Source organism: Amia ocellicauda, chromosome 18 (genome assembly GCF_036373705.1).
Source record: "Amia ocellicauda isolate fAmiCal2 chromosome 18, fAmiCal2.hap1, whole genome shotgun sequence".
In the NCBI taxonomy this organism is placed as follows: Eukaryota; Metazoa; Chordata; class Actinopteri; order Amiiformes; family Amiidae; genus Amia; species Amia ocellicauda.
In genome coordinates, this window is record NC_089867.1 from 20,866,253 (window position 1) to 20,890,970 (window position 24,718).

At 38.5% G+C, this 24,718-nt stretch overlaps 1 protein-coding gene across 6 annotated transcripts in view; it reads right to left on the reverse strand.

Annotated features, from left to right (window-relative positions):
* plch2a (phospholipase C, eta 2a) overlaps positions 1–24,382 on the reverse strand; it is a 163,430-nt gene extending 139,048 nt beyond the window's left edge. For 5 of the 6 annotated variants that reach the window (XM_066691113.1, XM_066691111.1, XM_066691109.1 and 2 more), the window contains exons 1-2: positions 24,126–24,382; positions 9,164–9,810 (exon numbers count right to left, since the gene is read on the reverse strand). In XM_066691113.1, coding sequence (XP_066547210.1) covers positions 9,164–9,290 — 127 coding nt within the window. In that variant the 5' untranslated portion in view covers positions 9,291–9,810; positions 24,126–24,382. Of the gene's footprint in view, positions 1–9,163; positions 9,811–19,777; positions 19,914–24,125 lie in introns of those variants that run through there. The other variant, XM_066691110.1, reaches the window with a different exon arrangement.
* Positions 24,383–24,718: the final 336 nt, after the last annotated feature.

The following is a 24,718-nucleotide window of genomic DNA, read 5'->3' on the forward strand; positions in this document are numbered from 1 at the left end:
AAGTGTATCACCTTGTCATTCCTGCGGGCTTAAAAGAATTAGGCTATACAATCCATTTCCCAAGAAATCAGTCAGGACACATACAGTACCAAAAATATTTGTTTTGTGAAAAAGAAAACAACCACATAATAAATCATAGCTCAGAGCTTCCTCAGTTATTTGATCTTAATCCCATAAACCATTTGAGAATTAGCTAATAAGTAAGACACAAAAGGTAAGCTTGCATCATACCTGATTGCTTGATGATATACAACTTATACACACATACATATTATTATGTAGATTGTATGCTAAGATTTATATTATAAAGCACTTTAGAAATGTGCTAAAAAGTGCTGTTGTCCTATTAAATATCCCAGGGTTTTATACAAGTAATTACTGTACCAAGATTCGCTGGTGGATGTCTTCCTCTGCAATGCAATCATTAATGTTTTGCATACTGTGGACAAGTACCTCAAGTACATTTGATTTATCCTTAAAACACACAAACTTAGCTAGCTTGAAATCAGCTATCTTATATTTCAAAATTTCATAAATTCGTCACCTGGGAATATCTACGCTGAACAAGTGGGTTTATCAGTCTATAAGGCCATTCTGTCCTTGACCTTCAGAGTTGTGAAAGTCTGCTGTATTTTGCAGTTGTGTGGTGTATCATGAGAGGTCAGGATAACAATTTACACAAAGCCAACTGCCCCTATTCATTAGGAGCAGTATCTGTAGTTCTGTCTTTTATATAAGACCATATGGTCATACTGGTCACTTCAGGAGGTCAGGATGATGCAATATAGAACAAGACATCAAGGTAAAGAAGATTAACTTCATCTACTAATGGAATTATGTTATTAGAAAATAGCACCACGGATTAAAAGGAATAAGACAGAAAAACCCACACACTTTGTCAAAATGATCCCACGAGGCTTTCCTGCCCTATTTTTGAATAATACCTCAACTGGAAACAAAATGACAAGCTTTCTACCCAGAATTATGTCTAAACCTATATGAATATCAGATCTCTCTGCATTCGGTCCGGCGCCAAGAGGTTTCCCATCCCCCATTTGAGACTTTTCATTTGGTCGATTTTTTAATCGGTGGATCCTTTTAATTGGCCCTTTGGATTCAACTTGTCAGAAAATATTTCCTCTGTTTCTAGAGGGGCAATTAATGTATCCAAAAACAATCAAGTTGAATTAAAATAAGCAGAACAGACAGACAGGCCGAGAAATATGCAGAGAAATGCCAGTCGTACAGGGAAAGTGAACAGCAGATCCTTCAAATTAATTCTAGAGAAAAACATAGTTTAAATTAGCCTTAACAAACAGCAACTTTTCACTATGTATTTTCTTCAAGAATTCATCAGCATACCCCTGTAGGGTAAATGCAAAGGTTGCCACATGCTTTGTGAAGCCACAGCTATTCCACACAGTACATCCATGTAATAGGAAAATCAGAAAATTACATCCCGTCTATACAAAGGCACAACTTATGCTCAGTGGCTCTCCATTACAACGCGTTATTTATAGCTAAAGAGTAATGCATTTCTCTCATGCAGTCTTTTTTATTGCAGTTTAATTTTGCTCACTATTCCTGCTTAATGTTGCAAGGCAGTTCCCTCGGTGCCTGCCTGCTATCCATGCTCTTCGTTATAAAGCCAAGCATCTGTCTTCAATTTCTCCCTTCTTGCTCCCTCAGCTGGTCTCCTAAATCTTTCTGCAGATTACGGCTTAAAATCAAGACCTATCTAACTATGCATCTATCTCTGTTTCTGCCTATCTGTCTAGCTGTCAGTCACTGAATCATTCTAAAGGAAAGTGATACACCATCCAGGTCATCAGTTTAGTCCTACGCAAAGCCAAAAGTGGCATTTCAAAATGTAGGAATAATGAGGTGAATAGTTTTTGAAACCTATCATTTTTTTATTTATTTTTTAAGGTGAATTCATCCAAGGTCAGAGTAGACTAACTTTCATTTTTATAAAAGCTATAAACAATGTGGGGGTGCAGCTGCTGACAGAGTTTGTTAAACATGTCCGTGTGAGACTGGGCAATAGCGTTGCCAGTGGCTATTCTATAGAGCTGGTCGATCAAGTGGAACAGAATTGGGAACAGTCTATAACTGATGGGCAGAGCACAGGTGAAATTGTAATGCCGCCTTCAAAATGGTGAAATACAAGAAAAGAAACCAAATTGGACGTGCCAGATTTATTTTTTATTTTTCAGAAGAGGAAGCTTTGATGTTTAAATGTGCATCGTCCGTTCAGGCTTGGCCACATCAGCGCGCAGGATGATAAAAGCAATGCCTGCGTGAAACTCTTTCACCGCCCCATTGATACTCCAAACGCCTGCTTGACACTATTACCCAGAATTATATTTTACCCATAAAAAAAAGACACATTTTAGGTTCAATTCTTCTTCTCTGAGATCGAATTAATTATCATATTTGTAATAGTGGCAATAAACTACATTATGCTCCGATATGAGGCCCTTGTGGTCTGTAAAAATACAAATAAAAAATCAATTTAATAAAAAAAGTAGGATGTGAATCATTTTCAAGCACAACTCTTTAATTGAAATAACCTGACACACTCTTAAAATTGTATTTAACTGAGATTTTCCCCCTGCTGTGATTGCATTGCTGTGGTGTTTTTATCGGTGGATTATCGACCAGTTGCAGATTGCTGCACAGAAGACAATTCTATTTAGCCCGGAAGAGTTGTACAAATGTGCCTCTTCCTCTGACTTCCTCCCCCAAATACAAACACAAACGCACACGCACACTCTTCTTTTCAAAACGATGACAGGTGTCAGATATCAAGAGCGCTGGTCTTATCGCTACCAGTCAGGTTAAAAAGCCAAGCGTATGAATGACCCGGGGGTCTGAGGAAGAAGAATGAAAAAGTGTTCTCTTTTTCTTTCTCCTGAAAGAAAATAATAGTTCTGGTGACTTACAATGTATTCATCAGCTCGGCTTTAACCTTTCATGTCTCCACTGAAGGCTTCCATAGGAGCCAGGGGACGGTGTAAGTGATGGAGAATGTAAGATCTGAGCCAGGACAAAACACAGTTATAAATTTCCAAGCCAATTTAATCGGAGCTTTCAGAGAGAATAATGTAAAATAAAGTTACAAACTTTCCCCTGTTGACTGAGGCACTGAAAGAAGGAAAGAAAACCACACAAATGCAACATAAATGTACCAATTTTGTTTATTTAACCAGAAGTCGCTTCATTGTAATATTTTTCTTTTCATTTAGATAGTTTTGGAATGCTGTTTTCCTATTTAGATAATTATACTCACAAAACAGCTAACGTCTTTTTTTAATGAAGCCTTGCAAACAAAACAGTGCAGGAGTATTTTTAGCTCAATATCAATCCCACACTCTTTCCCATTCACATCAAATCAGTACAAATAAATAAAGACATAAATAGGCTTCATTTAAAACCATCCTCCGTGTTTCTAAATCAACAATCCAACCCATCATCGCTGCTTTTAAATAGAGCTTACTTGTTTTTTTTCCACTACTAGGAAATCACATTCACAGATATTATACCACAGTTACTTAAGACCTGTTTAAAAAATGCAGACTGGATGGTGTCTTTATCGAGTAGCAGTGGTGTCTTACGTTAATGTCATCCACAGATGTCGTTTTGGCTCGGGGGATGCTGCGTTGCCACATGACGTTCAGGTGGCCCACGACAGTAGGGTGGGCTTCTTTCTCCCCGTGGCGACTCATGCATTATACAGGGAGTGTAACTGAGAAAGCAGATTGCCTCTGGGAGCTGCCAGATGAGATCCTCAACTCATAATCCGTACTCTGATTCAATCTCTCGCAATTCCATTACCCATTGTTTTGTTTTTGAGATTGTTCACAAGACGTGAGGGCCTCTTCAAGTGTCTGCCGTTACAACAGGTGACAGCGGGCTTCAGAGCTGCCGTTAACAGCTTGACAAGCACAAACACCGTGGCCCCCCTGTTTCACTTCGTGTGCGCTCTGGCATTTGGAAAGTGTATCGTTTTCTTAAGGGCGTTTTGTGAGAACAGTATTGCACTCGAGTGAAAAGACACACTTCTGCCTTACAGCATAAATATGGATTAAGATAACTAACATAGGAGACCCTGGTGTGCAATTAAAAAACATGCACCTTTTTTTGATTATTTGTTCCTGTTATCGGTTAACTGAGAGAAAATCTGTTTGGCAAAAGTTTTCATTATAAAACTGCAATTGCAAGTCAGAGTATTTTGAACTGCAGGAGCTATAAGGTTACGTTTAGGAATTTGCAGCAAATGTGATCATGTATCTTGGTTAAAGAATGGTTCTGATATCTACAGTGTATATAAGACACAGCAAGTCAACAAAAATGGAAAAATAAATAAGTACAGAATTTGAGAAATAAAAAAAGAATGCTGGATATCATATCTTCAAAGGCGTTGTATATCCAGTATTGTTGGTAAGTGCTTAAGTGCTGCGTCGTAGTTCCCTTGAGAGAACTGAAGCCAACTCTGCCCTCTGCTGGAAGTTACAGACTGCAGCACAAGTGCCGCAAAGTCAGTCTGACGGTCTTAAATGAAGGTGGGAGAAATTACTTTTGAGGACATCAATATGTATTTATATATATATAAATATATTAATTAAATCTATGCGCACTGCAGTATCATGCTATGAAATCATTTCACCCTTGTGGAATGGATCAAAGGTAAATAATACATTCAATTAATTCAATGAGGCTGACAGTGTCTTTTCAGCCCCTGCGAAGCATGAGCGTCTGCCCACAATCTAAGGCAGGGCAATTCATATTAGGTGGGCAGAAAAACAGACCTCCAGTCACCTCACACTTCATTACGCTGATGTCAGCCCCGCTGACATCTTTAAAACAAATAGCAGCATGTTTATAAGATCATTTGTTTCACTTTTTCCTTACAAGACAGCTGGGAAAGAGTGCTGAAGTGTGTGTATAGAGCCAGCCAGCGCACAGAATGAAATAAATGTCTCATAATGTGTTCCACAATATCAATATCTATTAGCTTCTGAGATGGACTGCGGCTCTCCAAAGTTGGGCTTAGGGACTGTTTGTTGTTCTCTGCGCCAGTCGGGACACGCTGAGGAATTCCAACGTGAAACAAGAATGGCTCAGACTCCGATACTGGAATATCTGAAATAGTTTCCAGATATTCGAATTCTCTCCAGACAACCCTAATGTTTTGAGCTGTGCTATACAGTATATATACTGTGGAAATGCCATCATACTGAAACAAGTACCAACGGATATAACTTAGATTGCATAAAACAAAATTACAGTAGAACATCATTACAGCACATTGTGAAATAATCTGGATCTGTATGTGTATTTTATAGAAAATATATTGCTGGCAACATCTACTTAGAGTCCTTTTTTATAGTTTATGTGTAATGAAATCCTTCTATTCTCTACTTCATTGACTATAAACTGCTCCAATTCTTACATGTTCTTTGCTTAATTGTGCATACATCTCTTAGGCAATTCCTCCTTAATGTGTTAATCTGCTGCTTGAGCTGAGTCACAAAGATTGCTACAGATGGTAATTTGTTAATAGCAGGGAGTATTAATAGAAAAATAAAACATAATAGCAATAATACTATATTTTTTTAAATCTCTAGTCATTTTTAATGTTTGGGAAGGATCCCATTGACTGTTTTGCCCATGCAAATAATTGCCAATAATTGTCCGCTCTTGTGGGTACCAGAACAGATGTTTTGCTTAATAAATGCATGATAATTACACTGACTAATTAGCTCTTGTATAACTCCATGTTTTTCAAGCTGAGTTGTGCTGGAAATGTCATTTAACACATGAATGGGGAACTGAGGTCAGAATTCCAGCGTTAACTCCTGTCTGCCCCTTTGATTTCTCAGCTCATTAACCACAGCACTAAGATGTTGCCCTACCTTCAATATGAGCGCTTGTGATTTGTGAGGACATCAAGATGTGATCTAGAGGCTATTAGGGACCACACTTTGGGGTAAATGATTTATTCCACCACCCACCATTGAGATCCTCAATGAGCCAACTTAGGAATCCTCAAAATAAAAATGTAATAAGCTTTTCATAGATGAGTTTCTGACCTTTCCAAACTAAGTACATTTTAAATTTTCAATGGTGTGTCAAACTATAATGGACAGAAATACCTATAAAAACCGCATACCCCTCCCCTCATCACAGTGAGACCCAACAATGGAAAATGCATCAACCAATAAACATTAGATCAATATCAACTGATAGCTTTTCTCATTCAGCAAAAATGAACAGCTTCTCTCAGTCTTTCAGAAAAGAAAAACTATCCATGTAAACTACAGTTTTAATTGACTGTGTTTTTCCATGACAAAACTGTTTCAGTCTCTGTCCAGACAAGCACACCAGCAATCAGGACATGTCTGCCCCCGTCCCTTCCTTTGTTCGAAGTACTGCATCCTAATTCAGCCTATCAAGATTAATGACATCACCTCCTACATTGAAGACACACCTTTCCAACTCCCAAACCATCTGCCTTAAAAGGGCAGAGCTCTGTTGCCCAGAAACACCCGCCAACACAATCTGAAAGAGAAACTTCCTGCAGAATCTTGGGTTACTAGATTTTTGACGGGAATAAAAACTCTAAATATTTCCTCTGAAAACAACACACCTAAGTATCATCTCCCCGGTTGGCTGTTTTAAAGTGCATAACCAGAAAGACAAATTAAATCACAGCTGATATGTGAAGTGGACACATGGCATTACTGAACCGATTACAACATACTTCAAATATCAGCACCATGTATAATAAATGTATTTTCCTTCAGTGGCAATTAAAATGGCTTGGGAGGGATTATCAACTACTTTTCACATATACATATTTTATTAGGTTGATTAATTCTTAGCATACCTATATAGATAGATAGATAGATGGGGAGAGAGATAGAGAGAGAGAATCACTGAGTGGTAGATTCTTTAGCAACCCAGACATTTGAGTATATCAAAGCAGGTGAAGTTTGAATAAGATCATACCCAGCAAATCACTACCATTGTATAAAGAGCAGCTGTGCCTTCTTTTTAATCGATTCATATACGGTATTCAGGACCAGGGACCAGGGACCACTTTCAGAGGGCAATGAATATAATCACTGCACCTAGATTTGAGACCTGATTAGCCAGCCATGTGGCAACAGAGGTGAGTGAATAGGTCTAGTATTTTAAGGCACACATACAGACTGCTCGCAAGACACCTATCTATAACTGTCACCTCTCACTATTGAGCTTTTGTTTCTGCCACAGCTTTTAGATTGAACTCAAAAGATCCACATTCCTTTCATGACTCAATGGTATGTTTTGTAAGTGAAGGCACTGACGACCTTGTACATTCCTGGTAGAGACAAGACTGGAGATCTATACGGTATGAAATCCATATTAAAGCACAAAGCCACTTTTCTAAACAAGCTCCATGCAGAGTGAGGTCAGGAAGGGAATCAGAAGCAATTACGGTTAAAGCACTTTGAACATACTTATTTCTAATTGTTAATAACTAGTGTGACAGCTTGGGATGAAGCACAGTCATGGTACACTGCATTTAGATGTAGTTTCAAGTGAGGGGATGCTGTTCTTTAGCAGATCATTCTGATTTTTATATTACAAGGTATTGGAATTCAGAAGAAAAGAATATCACAGCACACATATGTGACAAAAAGTTGGTCCACAATGAAACTGGATGCTTAGTCTTCTAACCATGTCAAATGACTGATACATTTGGTGAGCAACTCTATAATGTAGGAATATAAAACAAAAGAAGCCTATTTAATCTAACAGTGGTCATTTTTGTCTCTTAGAGTCTTACTTTTTGTATTGTTGTTTTTTCATGTGGTTGTGGAGAATTATCATGGCCACACCTTTGACCGATGTGCCGCTACCATCTTGTCCCGCACAGTCGAGCCCTGCTCCGCAGCAAATTACAGAGCAGGACAGAAAACAAAGATTATAGTGCTCAACAGCCCTCCCTCCTTAATGCCTCACACTAGCCACTGAAACAAAGGTTTCTATAATTAGAATAAACGGCTACAACCAAGCTCACTGTTTTATCATCAAAACCACAAAGTACCCACAAAGAGTAATCTATGACTGTGTAAGGATATTTGTGTTTGGAAATTGTGTAACTTTCTCCCGATCCATTTAACTACTCACTACATATAATTATGACTTCATGTTTATATTTCTTTATTTAAACTCAACTCAAATAATAGCTAGAATCACCTTTTCTTAATAAACAAATAACTAAATAAATAACACAGAAAGAAATCCATGACAGATTGGATTCAATTCCTTGGCTAACCACAGTCTACACTGTGGTTGGTGAAGCGGATGTGTCTGCTCTAGCCCATTCACAAACACAGCCCGGAGTGCACAATACAAGGTCTGTGGTACACGCAACATGTATGAACAACCCTGAACTGAAAGGGATTATGAGAGCTGTATTTATCAACACTGTTGAGTGATAAGATGAGAATTGACTTAATAAAGCTTCCCCAGTTTTCCTATTTATTCTCATCATCGCTGCCTGCATTAGAAAACCCTTATGAATCAAAGGTATAAACATGTTTTTTTTATCCTTATCACTTTTGTATCTTTCATCTTGAAAACATTTCACACACCATCAGATTAAAATCTTCTTTTCAGCATCAGAAATGCTATTGGGCCCATTTAAACATTTGGATATTGAATACACACTATTCAATGTCTGAAGAAGAAAAGCCAATTTTTTTAGTTAGCACACAACATGTCTCCCAAACCAGTGATATGTGAGATTATAAATTATTTCTCAGTTTTGATTTAGCCGTAGATTAGGCCAATGTTGAGCTTTCGTCCCTTGCAGAGAAAAAGCAACAAAAAAACCTCTACCAACGATCTTACAAAAATACATCAGATTCTCTTGTTAAACTGCAAGCAAACACTCTCAATCATTCCAAATCCATAATGCCAGTCAGGAGACCAACAATCCACCATCAGCTTTTACAACGAGGAGGCTGTCTTGTCTGTAATCCACAAAAGGACTCTGCCCCTCCAACCAGAAGGACAGTTTCAACCCCAGAGCACACAGTCTCACAAAGAAAACTGTGCTCCAAGGTCCCATTCTTATCGGGATACAGGCATTAAATGTGGTACTTACCCACTGTGATTAAATTAGCAGACAGGAAAGAGTTCGAATGGAGGCGACTGCTGCTGTTGGAGACAGACTCCTGGCCCTTGGCTTGGCTTCCTGAGCCTGACCTATGCTTTGGTGATGTTGAGGCCATTGTCCAGTCAAACCAGATGTCTTGTTTGAGTTAGAATCCAAGTGAATCAGTCCGAGAATGTATCCAACTTCTGAACATGTCACGAACACATATAGAAGAGCCCAAACGTAAGATGATTTAAATTCTGTTTTCAGTTTTATTGACAAAGCAATATCGTGTTTTCTTCGTAGTTCATCGGTACATTGGCATACAGAACATGGACTGGAAAGAGCAACGGGTTCAAAATAAACTTGTAAATCACACTTTAGGGACAAAACGTGAAATCCTTGGCCTGGAGATGCACTTCTTGATGGCAGATGCCCTCGGACGAGTTGATAGATCAGTGTTCAGAGGCAACTGGAAAGCACAGGAGTCCTTCAGCTGGCAAACTTCTTGTATGCGTAGTCCTGAGGCATCACAGCGAGGCATTGACAGCCATGCACTGCAGAGCTGATGGCAACGTCATTTTGGGCCTACAGCCAGACTGGAGGGCATACAGGAGCCTGGGAGTAAAGTGAACTGAGAAGCCCACAGTGCACACCTGTTATGTGGTCATGTAGGGATGAAGCAGAAAATAAATGTTAGAACATGTTACAATAAAATAATTAAAATACAGTAGTTCAAGGTCGTATTATTATTATTATGCAAAAAGTCTGACATTTAATATAAATAATAAAACAAGGAAATGTCTTGTCTGTAATCTGTAATATATATATATACCAAGGTAACAGTTAAATGTATTAAATATGTGTGAGCATTATTTCTAGCTTCAGAGGTGTTTGTTTGTTTGTTTTCTCAGTTGTAAAAATATGTACACTGTAGTATGGCTTTGAGTCTGAATCTAATCCACTTCCTTATTATTTGTACAGATGGTTAACTGCAGAGCAAAAGGCGCCAGACAGGATTTGTCTTACAGTTTCCCCCCCGTCTCGTTCAGTAATACCAAAGACTATTCTTATTCCAGATTATCCAGTGTTGACTATTTTCAGCACCGAACCGGTCATCTTGTTGTAGTAACTACTCTGTGAAGTCTGCTGTATTTTTATACTATGGTCTGGATGAAAAAAAAAATACTTTCAGCCACTAGCCTAGCACAAATGAAAAACAAATATTTGATGGCGAGTTTGCATTGGTAGAAGAGAAATCCTCTGTCAAACTGAAAGCTAACAGCAAATTATGGAATAGGAATTTGACAGGTGGGTCAAATATCTGATTTGTTCTAGGCCTATGTTATTTTCAAAATTGAAAAACCGAACACGTTTGGTACAATGTGCCTCATGCTTATATTGCACATCACTTTATATTGAATAGTGTACAGGACAAGCATTTTCTCAGCCAGACGTCTTTCATTGACAACTGTAGCTGCTGCATTTTAAAGCATCCACTTGTTGGTCCTGCTATTATTCTGTACTTTCAGCCTGAATTACAGGTCACACGAATGCTTCTCTTTATATTTCGGTACTTGAGATAAACTCCAATCATATGCCAGTCTTAATTTACAATGGCTGTTACTTTCCAATTGGTCATGGCACTTACTGGTAATTTCCTGCTAGAAAACACTGTAGGGCAACCATGTGATCGCATTCTGATGACAAATTCTATTAAAATAAATGGACAGAAGTCTCAATAGATACAATTTAATAAGGAACAACATATCGAAAAAATGGGAGAACAAACTGGTTTAAAATCTTCAGAACTAATTGAATGTCTAGTATTCTCCTAAATAATCTGCCGTTTTTTCCAATATCTCTTTAATGTCGTGTGCCATTTCAGAAGCTCACAGATTTAAGGAGAGTGATTTTGTTCTAAAGTACCACGCTATGAGTTATCTTGAAACAGACCACAAGGAAAAAAAAAAACGTCTTCTTCAAAAACTTCGGTGCCTTTCATTTCCAAAGGCACACCACGGTTACAACAAAACAAATATTTATTTTTGTAAGATAAAAGATGGGTGGTACTTCCATGACATTGGCTACATAGTAATTCTTACTGTGTTGAGCAGACCTTGTAAGGATTGAAGCTGAAAGGATTTTCCACAGTAGGTCCGTCTATCAGATAAAATCTTTCCATGAAGATATGCATTCAGGACATTTAGTGGATCATGTAATTTGGGAGAGGAAAGCAGACATATTTAGTCTAAAATGGCAGGCTGAAAGTTAAAGGTCTAAAAGCCCCTCAAGGCACTTCAGTAAAGAGCTAAAAAAATATAGAAGTAAAATAATAAAACCAAAATATACACTGTTTTTGTGTACAATGTCTTTATTGTCAAGGGAGTGAAAGTAAATTAGACTTATTTAAACACTGTACTCAATGCTATATAATGTGATATTTATGCAGATATAAAGCACTAATGTTTAACCTGGTATAGTCAGTTTTATTACTCTGATGGTGACTCATGGCTGGGAGTGTTTCCCAATATATCATCACTATAACCTATAACGTCAACATTTCATATTTCAAACTGATTTACCACACCTAATACTTCATTTCTGGTAATTAACCGTTACAGTGTATGTATGAAGCATAAAATAAAGTTAAATATGAATAAACAGGTATTCCTAAAGCCATTAGGTAATTTAAGAGCATTAATTTGCCAGTAATTACACACACATTCCTTGAGGGGAACCCATTATTTCAACTGTGTGCCCTGCGAGATGACTTGTTATAATTCAGTGAAAGACTGCAGCTGAAATTACATGTTTCTTATATAATACTTGTGCTACTTCCTTTCCTAAAAATTAACAAGGCTGAAATTTCAAGTTAAATTAAAATCATTTACTTCTGTTTTCATGTTGCAGGGTATCATAAAGTAATACAATACTTTGGTCCCAGTTTTAGATGATTAAGGTGGAAGAAAAATATTGTGACTACTTTTAATTTTTTTTCCTCATTTGTATCTGTCATCTCTCACCGTTAGGATTTTTTGCCTTTGCTTTATTTCAAGGTGAGTTTTGGCCTGTGGGCAACATGCCAGAGCCGTCAATACACAAGCAGTGCATTGTGAGGATGTGTCTGAACAATATGCCCCAAGCTCACCCTTCAGTGAAGGAGTTGTTCAGTTTCTCTGTTCATGTGGTTCATCGCTACAGACGCTTAATTAAATAAATTAGAAAATTTGCTACAGAAACTGCAGCTCTTTGAAAATGTAATGTTCCTTTTTATTTTTTCTCTGGTCAATTTGTTTTCACCGTTTTCATATAAACCCAAGGCCAGCTTTTGTAGATGACCAGTCTGCAAAACACTGCGTCTCGATAGTCATCTCAAACCCAACGTTGGTGGCAAAATCAGGAGCCGTAATCTGAGAAAGCAACGGCAACTCCTGAGGTTACAGAGAGAGTCTATCTCCCGCCTCACAATGGCATAGACTGGTTAATGCTGGGCTTTGTTTGAACTGGGGCGGCTGCCAGGGAGTGTTTGTCTCCCATTAAGATCAACAACAGAAAATAAGACAACGTATGCCTGAATCAAAAATGTCAAAGCATAGCCTACAGCTAAAAAGCGTTCGGACGCCATGTGCTGCCTTGACAAAGCTGTTAATGTTTTTCATACCCACTGTGCAGATATATGTTCAGCACTTATACCCAAATACATACGGTATGTGGACTTAGATAGGTGGGTATATTTGAGTAGATTTTATTACAGCAACTTGGGAAACAAAGCACACTGTTCTGTATTTACACACGGGTACAAATTTCAATCATAAATAGTCCCGAGCATGAAAGCACCATAGCCAAGTTTCCTGTACAATCCATGGGCCTTTGATAAACTAATCTTTACTACAATACCTGGCACAGAAAGCAATGCGAGGAGAGACTCATTATAGCTGCCGTCTTCTCTATTGTCACCTTCCTTTAAAAGTGATTTGAGTATTATCTCTCCCTCTAACAGGATGAAATACCACTGACTGGAGAGAGGGAATTGTCCGTCTCAACTGGAAACGCAAGAATTATTATCATTGATTTGCTTTGAAGTACCCAGTCAAAGTCTGTAGTGGAGATAAATAACCGTGCATTGAGAAGCCAAAGAAAAAGCCCAAAAGAAATAAAACACCTGTCAATAGGAGCAACAGACAATAGTCTTTGCTGAGAGTAGCCTCAACTGACACAAACCCGGCTCTGAAATTGTGCCAAAATTAGAATTACTTCAGAATCCTGCTGGAATTGTGGAGAATTTACTTAAGTAATCATTGATAACAGTCAAGTGAAGTCAATTTCCAGGGCTGTTTCTCAAGGCTCTGTTGTGAACAAGCCAAATACACACAACAGAGAATGCCAATATAACATAATACTAATACTATGAGTAACTCTTTTTTTGCATGTATTGTTTAGCAGTCTTATTTAACCACGTCCAACAGAGTGAGGACTATATATGATCTACAGGCAGAACACAACCAAGTTGCTCAGAAATCCAACAACACAGAGTAGAAAAATACAGTTCATGAGCTTTCGACAAACCTAAACTTCTAAGGGACAGTAGTGGTTAATAATTTGAGGATAAGCGTGAATAACCACCTCATTCATTGAGCCATGACTCATTTGCATGAAGATGTTACGTTATGATGTGAAAGTCTGGATGTAGCTCAGGAGCATCCAGCTGGGTACTTTAAATATAGTTTTAATTACAGCATGCATTAAAGAAACAAGAACCCTTTTAACCCCCATAATTATACCATTTTATAATCCTGGTGCTTATTTAAGAGATTACACAAGTACTTGCTCAGCATAATTAGATTTAAATAAATGATGCAGAATACAGTGCTTTTTTGTGGGGGGGTTTCTTTGTTTGTTTACTTTGTATCTATTGGTTATAGTAAACAAATATTAAAATAACAAATATACTTTTTGCTTTAGCTTTTATTGGGTTGTTTAGCTTAAAAGCCCTTCCATGTGTGACTATAGTACATCTGTATACATACATTGAGGGAAAAAAGTATTTGATCCCCTGCTGATTTTGTACGTTTGCCCACTGACAAAGAAATGATCAGTCTATAATTTTAATGGTAGGTGTATTTTAACAGTGAGAGACAGAATAACAACAAAAAAATCCAGAAAAACTAATTTCAAAAAAGTTATACATTGATTTGCTTGTTAATGAGTGAAATAAGTATTTGATCCCCTATCAATCAGCAAGATTTCTGGCTCCCAGGTGTCTTTTATACAGGTAACGAGCTGAGATTAGGAGCACTCTCTTAAAGGGAGTGCTCCTAATCTCAGCTCGTTACCTGTATAAAAGACACCTGTCCTCAGAATCAATTAATCAATCAGATTCCAAACTCTCCACCATGGCCAAGACCAAAGAGCTGTCCAAGGATGTCAGGGACAAGATTGTAGACCTACACAAGGCTCGAATGGGTTACAAGACCATCGCCAAGCAGCTTGGTGAGAAGGTGACAACAGTTGGTGCGATTATTCGCAAATGAAAGAAACACAAAATAACTGTCAGTCTCCCTCGGTCTGGGGCTCCATGCAAGATCTCACCTCGTGGAGTTTCAATGATCATGAGAACGTTGAGGAATCAGCCCAGAACTACACGGGAGGATCTTGTCAATGATCTCAAGGCAGCTGGGACCATAGTCACCAAGAAAACAATTGGTAACACACTACGCCGTGAAGGACTGAAATCCTGCAGCGCCCGCAAGGTCCCCCTGCTCAAGAAAGCACATGTACAGGCCCGTCTGAAGTTTGCCAATGAACATCTGAATGATTCAGAGGAGAACTGGGTGAAAGTGTTGTGGTCAGATGATACCAAAATCGAGCTCTTTGGCATCAACTCAACTCGCCATGTTTGGAGGATGAGGAATGACCCCAAGAACACCATCCCCACCATCAAACATGGAGGTGGAAACATTATGCTTTGGGGGTGTTTTTCTGCTAAGGGGACAGGACAACTGCACCGCATCAAAGGGACGATGGACAGGGCCATGTACCTTCAAATCTTGGGTGAGAACCTCCTTCCCTCAGCCAGGGCATTGAAAATGGGTCGTGGATGGGTATTCCAGCATGACAATGACCCAAAACACACAGCCAAGGCAACAAAGGAGTGGCTCAAGAAGAAGCACATTAAGGTCCTGGAGTGGCCTAGCCAGTCTCCAGACCTTAACCCCATAGAAAATCTGTGGAGAGAGCTGAAGGTTCGAGTTGCCAAACGTCAGCCTCGAAACCTTAATGACTTGGAGAGGATCTGCAAAGAGGAGTGGGACAAAATCCCTCCTGAGATGTGTGCAAACCTGGTGGCCAACTACAAGAAACGTCTGACCTCTGTGATTGCCAACAAGGGTTTTGCCACCAAGTACTAAGTCGAAGGGGTCAAATACTTATTTCCCTCATTAACATGCAAATCAATGTATAACTTTTTTGAAATTCGTTTTTCTGGATTTTGTTGTTGTTATTCTGTCTCTCACTGTTAAAATACACCTACCATTAAAATTATAGACTGATCATGATCATTTCTTTGTCAGTGGGCAAACGTACAAAATCAGCAGGGGATCAAATACTTTTTTCCCTCACTGTACATACATACATACATACACAATGTAGATTTAATTATAAGTATGCAGGTAATTCAGCCTGATTTTGGTCTGTTCAATATGGGCTGGGCTGGTCATTTAAAGAAACAGGCTCACACTCTGTCTTTTAATAGCTTATCAAATGACACCAGCTTGCAATAACAACACCAGAAACCGAAAAGCTTTACAGTTCACAAAATAAAAGAATGACCAATAGTTTCCAAGCAAAACCTATACTGCTATACTCTTTATTTGGCATCAGTCACTGTTTTCAGCTTGTTGTCACTCTATTCGCTGACCTGCTCAGTTCATTTTCTTACCTCCGCGTTCTGGCCCTAACCCCGCATTCCAATGGCTAATTCAAGCACACAAGAAGTAAATTAAGAAAGAGACTTTTTCGTGAAGCTATTATGTTAAAATGTCAACTCCAGTGCGGGAAAAATGTCCAGGACTGTGGAGAGAACTATGCCATGCTTCGCTTCGCGTAGAGACAAAGAGCACAGTGCCTCAGACTGGGGGCTAAGCATGCAGGATAGGAAAGTAGATAGACTAAGCAAAGTAGAGCGCAAGTCTGTACTCGCAATATGACACACCGACAGGTTCCAGGTAAAAGCCGGGGATAGTCAAGCATGGAAATTCTGATTTACTAATCCCACAAAAAAGGCCTTGTTTAAGGAGGATGACAAATGCAGATAGTCTATATTTTTGAAAAACACGTTTTTATGTGGGCTGTCAGTTTGACATTATGAAACTGGGATAAACTCATCACTTACAAAGAAAAAAAAACAGGCGTTCACACTTGTACAAATTATATGTTTTTTAGTAATGTGTACCTTCCCATTGACATTAGAAACAGACAGTGTTATATGACCTTTATCTGGGAATTATAAAAAAAAATGAATAGAACAGACTGCCTGATATAAAAGTTCATGATTTGTTATTTGAGCAGGTAGTAATTCCCTCCACAAAAAACAGGAAGGATCGACCTCTCAGATATCTCGTGTCAGTTCTAAAATGTTCACACCTTGTTACCCCTACCAGAGGTTAAAAAACAATCGGTGGAGAAAACCAAAAAAGATTAGTGCCATGACTCCCTCTGGGATGACTTGAGAGATTAAACGGTGACACAAGATAACCGCTTCATTAAATTACATTAAATCCGACAGAGTTGATAGTGGGGCAAAACCCAGGCCTTAATTGAAATTCAAACCCATCATCAGATCAAAAGGCCGGTGACGGAGAGTCCAAATCAATCGGGGGTTGTAATGGGATAAGCTCTGGAGAAGCGCATGAAGGGAAATGTAAATGCTTGCTTTATGTTGTCTTGTCTTGTAAGAACCCAAACTCTGGACATTCTGACACACCAGACAATGTAAGGACAGGATGGGAAATGGATACACAGAATAAAAAACAGTGGGTAAAGAGCAACGGAGAGCTCGGTGTGAGATCATGAAACACAGAATGATAACTGCAAAGCTAACGCATATCACACTTCTGTATTTCTGATTGCCTAAATTACAGCAGGATAATTAATTCCAATATCCTGGCTTGTACCTGCTTACACAAAAGTCAATAAGTAAATAGCCTTTGTCTTTCATGTTTGTTTCCATTATCCTAAAACAGTAATCCTCCTTGATTTTACCACACTTTAGGATGAATCCATAAATCATTACATCGCATGCTTATCTGTTGTCATTAGTTAGAAGTAACACTTCCAAAAACATGTCATTTACACCCTGGATAATGTGAACAATTCCCAACTGCCACTGGCATAACTTTCTGATGACACACAAATAATCAGGACCTCATAAACAAGCAATATCTACATCTCAAAGGACTGCCTCGGAGCTACAGTTCCCAGATTCTGCAAATGCAGAAAAACAAGTTTAAAGTAGCTTCATTTTTTTTAAGCATGCCAAACTGAATATCATGGATGTTTTGCACACAATTTAGTAGATAAGGCTTTTCCTAATTACTAATATGTCCCTGATGTAAGCCTGTTGTAATGTTTTTTTAAGGTGGAGTCTCAAAGGGTCAGTCATTTTTTGGTCATCCACTTAACTGATATAATTTGCAGTTAACTGAAAACTCATTAAATGTACGAAATACATGTTGGCGTGCATAAAGGCTGTTGTTCAGTTTGGGTCACAGAAGCACTGTGGTTCTCAGATTTTAATCTTTATTGCATTATAAGGCTGATTATATATATATATATAAAAAAAATCTCTTCCAGACTGACTGTCAGCAGTGATTCAAACAAGTCTTTGAGGTGTTTCTGTCTTATCAAAAATTTCTGCTGAGAAGATTAAGATCGGAGGGATATGTTTGAATAATCTTATCACTTCATCATAAACAAAACAGCATAAATACTGTATGATACAAACCAATAACAAATTAAATCTAATCAGTCACTACATATTAAACACTCTTTAAACTATTTACACGTATTGCTCTTCCCATTGGTGCCTTCGTCTCTACTCATGGTGTTGTTACAGCCGTTGCATTGAAGAAGAGGCTTGGCCAGCTTGGGAATGAGCAATGCTTTGTTTTCGATTTCAGTTAGCAGGAATCCGATCTCTTTAGTGAGGAAAAGCAGTAAACAGCAGCATACCTTTAATTGTAATACCTTATGATACAGGCACTCCGGATATTGTCATACTGTGACATGAATGATGCTTTGAAAACCTCCACTGTTCAGGAAGTTAAAGTTTTTGTTGGCATGCTAGAGAAGAAAAATCAAATATAATCTCAACTGTAAGCCATTCCCGATATGATAGTATTATTTTAACTCAGTTCCCAAACAGGTTAAGCGCTGGAATGCTAAATTAAAAAGCACAGTGCAATCAGAAGTTAAAATATAGAAAAAATATTGTACACTTTCACATCAGAGCCCATTTATGGCTCATAGACCTCAGTGACATATTACCTGTCATCTATTTGCTATTCCTAGTTCCTCCATTGTTACATTGCCTGATACATTCCCTTTCTCCTTAGCAAACCTCTATTCCATGTGCGGATATTGAAGTAACTTGGAAAAGGCTGTTAGCGCATTTATGCCAAACCTCTCTTATACCAGATGATTCCCTAACCTCCTGCCAGGTCCCACACAAAAACCCAGTGTCACAAACTGGTACGCTGGGCTTCTGGCATAACAGCTCTTTCTTCTGCACTCCAGCCATTCAGGATTCACATTACAACCACACACAATGGCCTGCTGCACTATAGTGAGCCTGGGCGGCTTCTGATCTCACTGTCTGAGCACACAAGAGTTCTTCACCAAATGCCAATAAACACAAATAAATACAGCAACAAATATAACCACACTATACAAAGAGTACAATTTCACAATCGTTTTTTGTGACTGACAAATAAAGCATTACTATGACTCTGAAGTACAACAGAGAGTGTGTGTGTGTGTGTCTTTATGAAGATTAAATCTGTATATGACAAAGATATATGAATGTCTCCTGCTTTTATGGACACATTTACTGCTGATTTATTGTAGCCCTAATTTAACCATCTCCACCTTCACCCTACAGCGGTCTTATCACATTCAAACTAGTTTCTGAGGGAGAGAACTGTGGGTGTGAATACGCCGCTGACATTTTCGACTGGAGGGCTGGGAAGCACGGAACGTGCAGCTTTGAATAGTATACCTCACTGTCAGTGAATGAACATGAGCAAGTACTCTGCATAACAGGAAAATCACAGGCTTAAGCACACAGCTTATTGAAATTACTCTTCCTAGTGCGCCCTTACACTTTACTCACAGAGTTATGGGGTTTAGGGTCTTGTCGAGACGTTTTAGTTATGTGAAATGCATGGTGTTTATTGTGATTATCAACTTTGAACCCGCAGTGTCATAAATTCATCAGCCGCAAAAGTTTGCAACCTACAATATCACAACAAACTCCATTTAACCTCAATCAAGACTTAATCATATACCTGATTACAACCTCACAATCCTACATCACACTGTAAACAATAATTATGAACATTTTACCTGCAAATGAAAAGCAGTGACCTTTGTGCAATCCCCATGTGTGTGTGCTGCTCAGAGTGAACGCCGGTCTCCCTGACTGGTACAGTGCAACCAGCCTGCTCTCGCAGCAGAGCGCTCGGCTCCCAGCACCAGGAAGTAACTTCATGTAATTTGAAATGGCTTTGTGGGTGTTCCCTTTGGGATCTACAACTAGCTGTGTCTGGTTAGCACTTTGGAAGAGATTGCAAGAATGGAGATAGGATTTTAGGCAACATATGTACGCATCTATGTCTATATGATTTAAGGCAAAACTTCTGTAATTTTTCTGAACAAGTAAGAAGATAAGAAAGTTTACAATTGAGAGGAGGCCATTCGCCCCATCGTGCTCGTTTGGTGTCCATTAATAACTAAATGATCCAAGGATCCTATCCAGTCTGTTTTTAAATGTTCCCAAATTGTCGCTTCAACCACATCGCTGGGGAGTTTGTTCCAGATTGTGACGCCTCTCTGTGTGAAGTGTTTTTGACATTGGCAAACCTCCCATTTGGGGGTTCACAACTGCTTACTTAAAGAAGCACATGCGTCACTGTGCTCGTTTTGGGAGTAGTCATCGATCATGGTTCAATTAGTCAGCTTTGTGCAGAAGCCAGTAACATGGGAAATGATACCAGTGAGAGGAGAGCTGACTCGCCACGGCTAAGGACGCGCTCAGACTGGGTGATTGGTGCGAAAGTGCCTGGAAACATCAGCAGTGATGTCATATTGATGTTACAATTGCAGTGAACTCATCGAGCGAGCGCTGACTGCATTGCTGAAAGACCTTTTCTATTCACTTTGCCTAATTCCAAGGAGAAAGAAAAATCACTTATCATTTTGTGCCTTAGGTTGCACATTCACAGTCTCGCCTTATCTTTCAAATGTCGAAAAGCAGCAGAAAAGGAAAGGGAAAGAGCAGGCGCAGATTACTGAAACAACCAAAACTCATAAAATGAGTATAAAATAAAATAGCTATACAATGATTATAACAGGAAGCGTAGAGCACAACATTAAATGAGTGTAAACGATATACTAATACACTCCAAACAATACCTGACAGCAAGGAACAAATGTGCAGAATTTGACTGTGGAAACTTAAAGCTGGTTCCTACATTTGTATACTTCTGCATTATGATTACGAATCCTAAATCTTAGGGTCAGCAAGCTAGCTGGGCCTTATCAACTAAACTATTGCAAAGTAATGACTAAGACTAAGAAACATTATCTACTTTTGATGGTTTGCTTTAAAATACATGTCCTGACCTTTCGGTACTCTCTCTATCTGTTGTTCTGATTGCTTGCAGCCTCCACAAACTTGGAAAACATCTGTGTGTACTCTACTATAGGAATGCTAAGTCAAAGAAGAAAGCAACTGTGTCGTTTTACGCAGTGGTGGGTAGCGCTGCAGATTTCTAAAAGCACACTATTGTACACAACCTACACGTTCTGTATAAATGAAAAACAAATGTGTACTGTAATGCACTAGTCGTGTTTGAATGTATTCACAAAATGTTTTGAATTCCTGGCAGACTCTCATTGGTCTAGGCTTTCAGTGGTGCTCATGAAGACGCACAGCACTATAGCACACATGCACTAAATCAGTTCAAAGTCCTCTGTGGGACCCCTGTTAAATTATCTTCCTAATGTGATGTAGTGTCTTTGCTTGTGCTGCAAATCTAAACAAACGTTGCTTCTTCGAATTACTATTATTACCTTCAAACATGTAGAAGGCAAACATCATCTATGGGTCATAGCTATGGCAGATTCCTGTTATTGGTGCTGCAGAGGCAGTTGACTACCCTTAATTTTGCAGCTGTTACACTTCAAAGGGAGGTCTATTGAAGACTTATAAGCACAAGACCTACCCTTTAGTTTCAACCTAGGATACCACCTGGTCTTTAACCCGGTGTCTACCCGGTATTTCTGCAATAACAGGAGCCTACCAAAAAACCTGTTCCAGTCGTTTGCAGGTGTTGCGATGTCTGTAAATTTGTATATTGCTCTGAAAGAAAGATTATGTAGTCTGGCAGTCCGTTAACGATGGGCCTAAAAATCAGCAACAGCCGCTGCCGGCCTGAGCTGAATCTGCAAAGGTGTGACTACTGGAAACAGAACTACAGTCAAATAACCTGTAAAGAGTATGCAGGACTTTTTTTAACTATGTAATTACACAGCATGGAGTCTAACATACGGACCCTATGGACCCCAAAGCGGGTTCATATACTGGATGGATCGAATACAAAACAAACATCTTATCAGATCTTGTATTGTGCTGTGGTTTTAGTCACTAACATAAACTGCTTGACAACCAATCAGGATCTATTTGCATCAGAGCTATAATGGAGTGTGCCAGAGGAGTGTTTGAGAGAATAACAAAAGACCAGGCAATGTGTGGCTATAGGTGAAATCACAAGGAAGGAGACATATTTATAGCAGTGCAAGATAATGGCAGCAAGTGGAAATTTACAACTCAACATGTTAAGGAGTTCAAAATATATAACATTATAAAATTGCTGCCACTGTGACTTACATAAACTGCAGACTCACTGACACAACCGCACACATGTCTTCAAGGTAGACGAACAGTCACCTCTCCACAGATAGTTCGCTGATACGAGAATGAAAAACATACCCTGAAGGATGTATATGAATTCCTTTCTGTTTGGATTAACACACAATAAGGCAAAAGCGGGCTGAAACAGTCAAATGATAAAACAGCAACAACAAGACCACGTTCTGCAAATATTACAGCGGGGATATTGATATTGGATAAGTAACTCAACAGAAAAGAATAATGTGCTCGATATGTTATTTCTGCTTTCAAGATAGATATCCAGTGACACAAGTAGAGTATATATTTTTTTCGTTCTTCTGTTCCATTAATTATTTCACTGAAGCAGATCTCACATTTAATATGTCTCATGATGACAGACAGAAAAAACGTCTAGTCGCAGCCTCAGTTTTTAGTTTCTTTTCTGGTCTGAATTAACAACATTTGGGTATACAATATATACAGTTCTACAATGCTATATCATGTACTAGATCGTATTGTATTTGCACTCATTGTATTTACTGTATTTTGAAATGTTTTAAAGATGTTCTTGTCTCCCTGGGTAAAAGCATCTTCTAAGAAATTATTCTTGTTGTTGTTATTATTATTATTATTATTATTATTATTAGTAGTAGTAGTAGTAGTAGTAGTAGTATGATTACTATTAATAATAATATGAATCTAATATACTCTAATATGGAATCAAATATATTTTATGTAGTAAGAATTCAAAGGTACAAAGGGTGCTAATCTACTCCAATTTCTAATAAAAGAAAATATACAATATTCAATTGTAACTTAATCATTGATTTAATATTACATGCATATAATTCTGTAATTTTACTTTTAATGTACACTTGGTTTTAAGTATCTTTACATAAAAATTGTGTGCCCTAAACTTTCAGTTATTCCCTTTAATTAATTTAAAAAAGCATAGATACACATGTCAGCCTTCATGGAAGACAATTGAAACTCACAGATTTTTAATTCAAATAACTTTCAAACTACATTCCTGCAAAACAGGTACAATCTTAATTAATTACACTCATGGTAAGTATATAAGACTGTAATGGTGCTGAAGTATTTCACAGATACCACAAAAACTAGTTTTGAGCAAGTTTACATCATCCCAGTTCCATTACGGATCATTTACATCTGCTGTAATTAAACTGTATGTGAAATCTGAATTGTAATAAGTTTGTTTTATGTCAAACAATGGTCCAACATTTCAGAAAGAGAAGGTTCTTCAAAGCACACAGGAGACACGCGCAAAACAAAACAAAAAAAGCTTAATTTTCCAACACTGCTAATTTAACAAATCCTGAGAGGCTGCAGAATTCATGACAGAAGTAGAGACGTTACTTTAGTGTGGTATTTTCATGACTGATTCAATTAGTCATTGAATAATAAAATAACATAAATTCAAATTATAGTGCACCTGGTCTTTACTTTGTGTTTTTTAATTTATTTACCCTGATTTTTTTGGTAATGGTTGTAATGGTACAGCAGTGTTAGAGCCAATGGGTTTGACCTGATTTTGTAATAAAACACTTTGAAAAAGTAGTATTCATTTACATTTTATTCCCCACACTTCAAGAAATGGTTCATTTGTGTTTAAGAAACAGGGTATAAGGGTAAAGCAGGAACACAGACCCCACACAGCCTGCGCATGTTACCTACTCACCTACCTGTGTGTCTGCTGAAGAAGGCACATACCTGAAAGAACATCCCGAGCTGTATGAGAAAGTACACCAGTAACTGAAAGGCTGAAATCTGACTTACCTCAGCTTTTAGAAATGTCACCAGAGCTTCACAATCTTGTGGGCTGCATGGGTTAAGTGTGCTGTCGTCTCTACAGTGCCTAACTCCACTCTGCAAGAAGTCACAAGTAACCAAGACATGAAAAAAACCTCCACCTCCTCCTTACAGTAAAGCAAATCCTTTCCCTGCCCACGGTTGGCTGTAAATGAGTTCCTGCAAGTTCTTAATCAAACAACCCGAATGTAACTTTTCAGATTGGGAGGGGACTCTCTGCAAGCAATAAATCTGCGCTCTGCGGTGAACTGGAGGAAGGAGGTGTGTGCTAGCTGAATGAAAAGCTCTGCCTTGATTGAGCTTTATTAAAATCACAAAGAAACTGGTTCTGCAAGTTTACAGGGCAACAGCAGAAGAATTGTGTAGAGATCCACCCCCCGCCAAGAAAGCACCAGAGCGCCCCACTGTGCCGTCCAGTGATTGAGATGCACTGAAGAGAAGATCAAGTTCTGGGACACTTGAGGAGAGAAGTCTGGGGTGAAAGGTTGCCAGAGTTAATCATTAGACTTTCTGCTTCTTTCAGACACAAACAATGGTGCACAGACACCCGCCATTCTTTA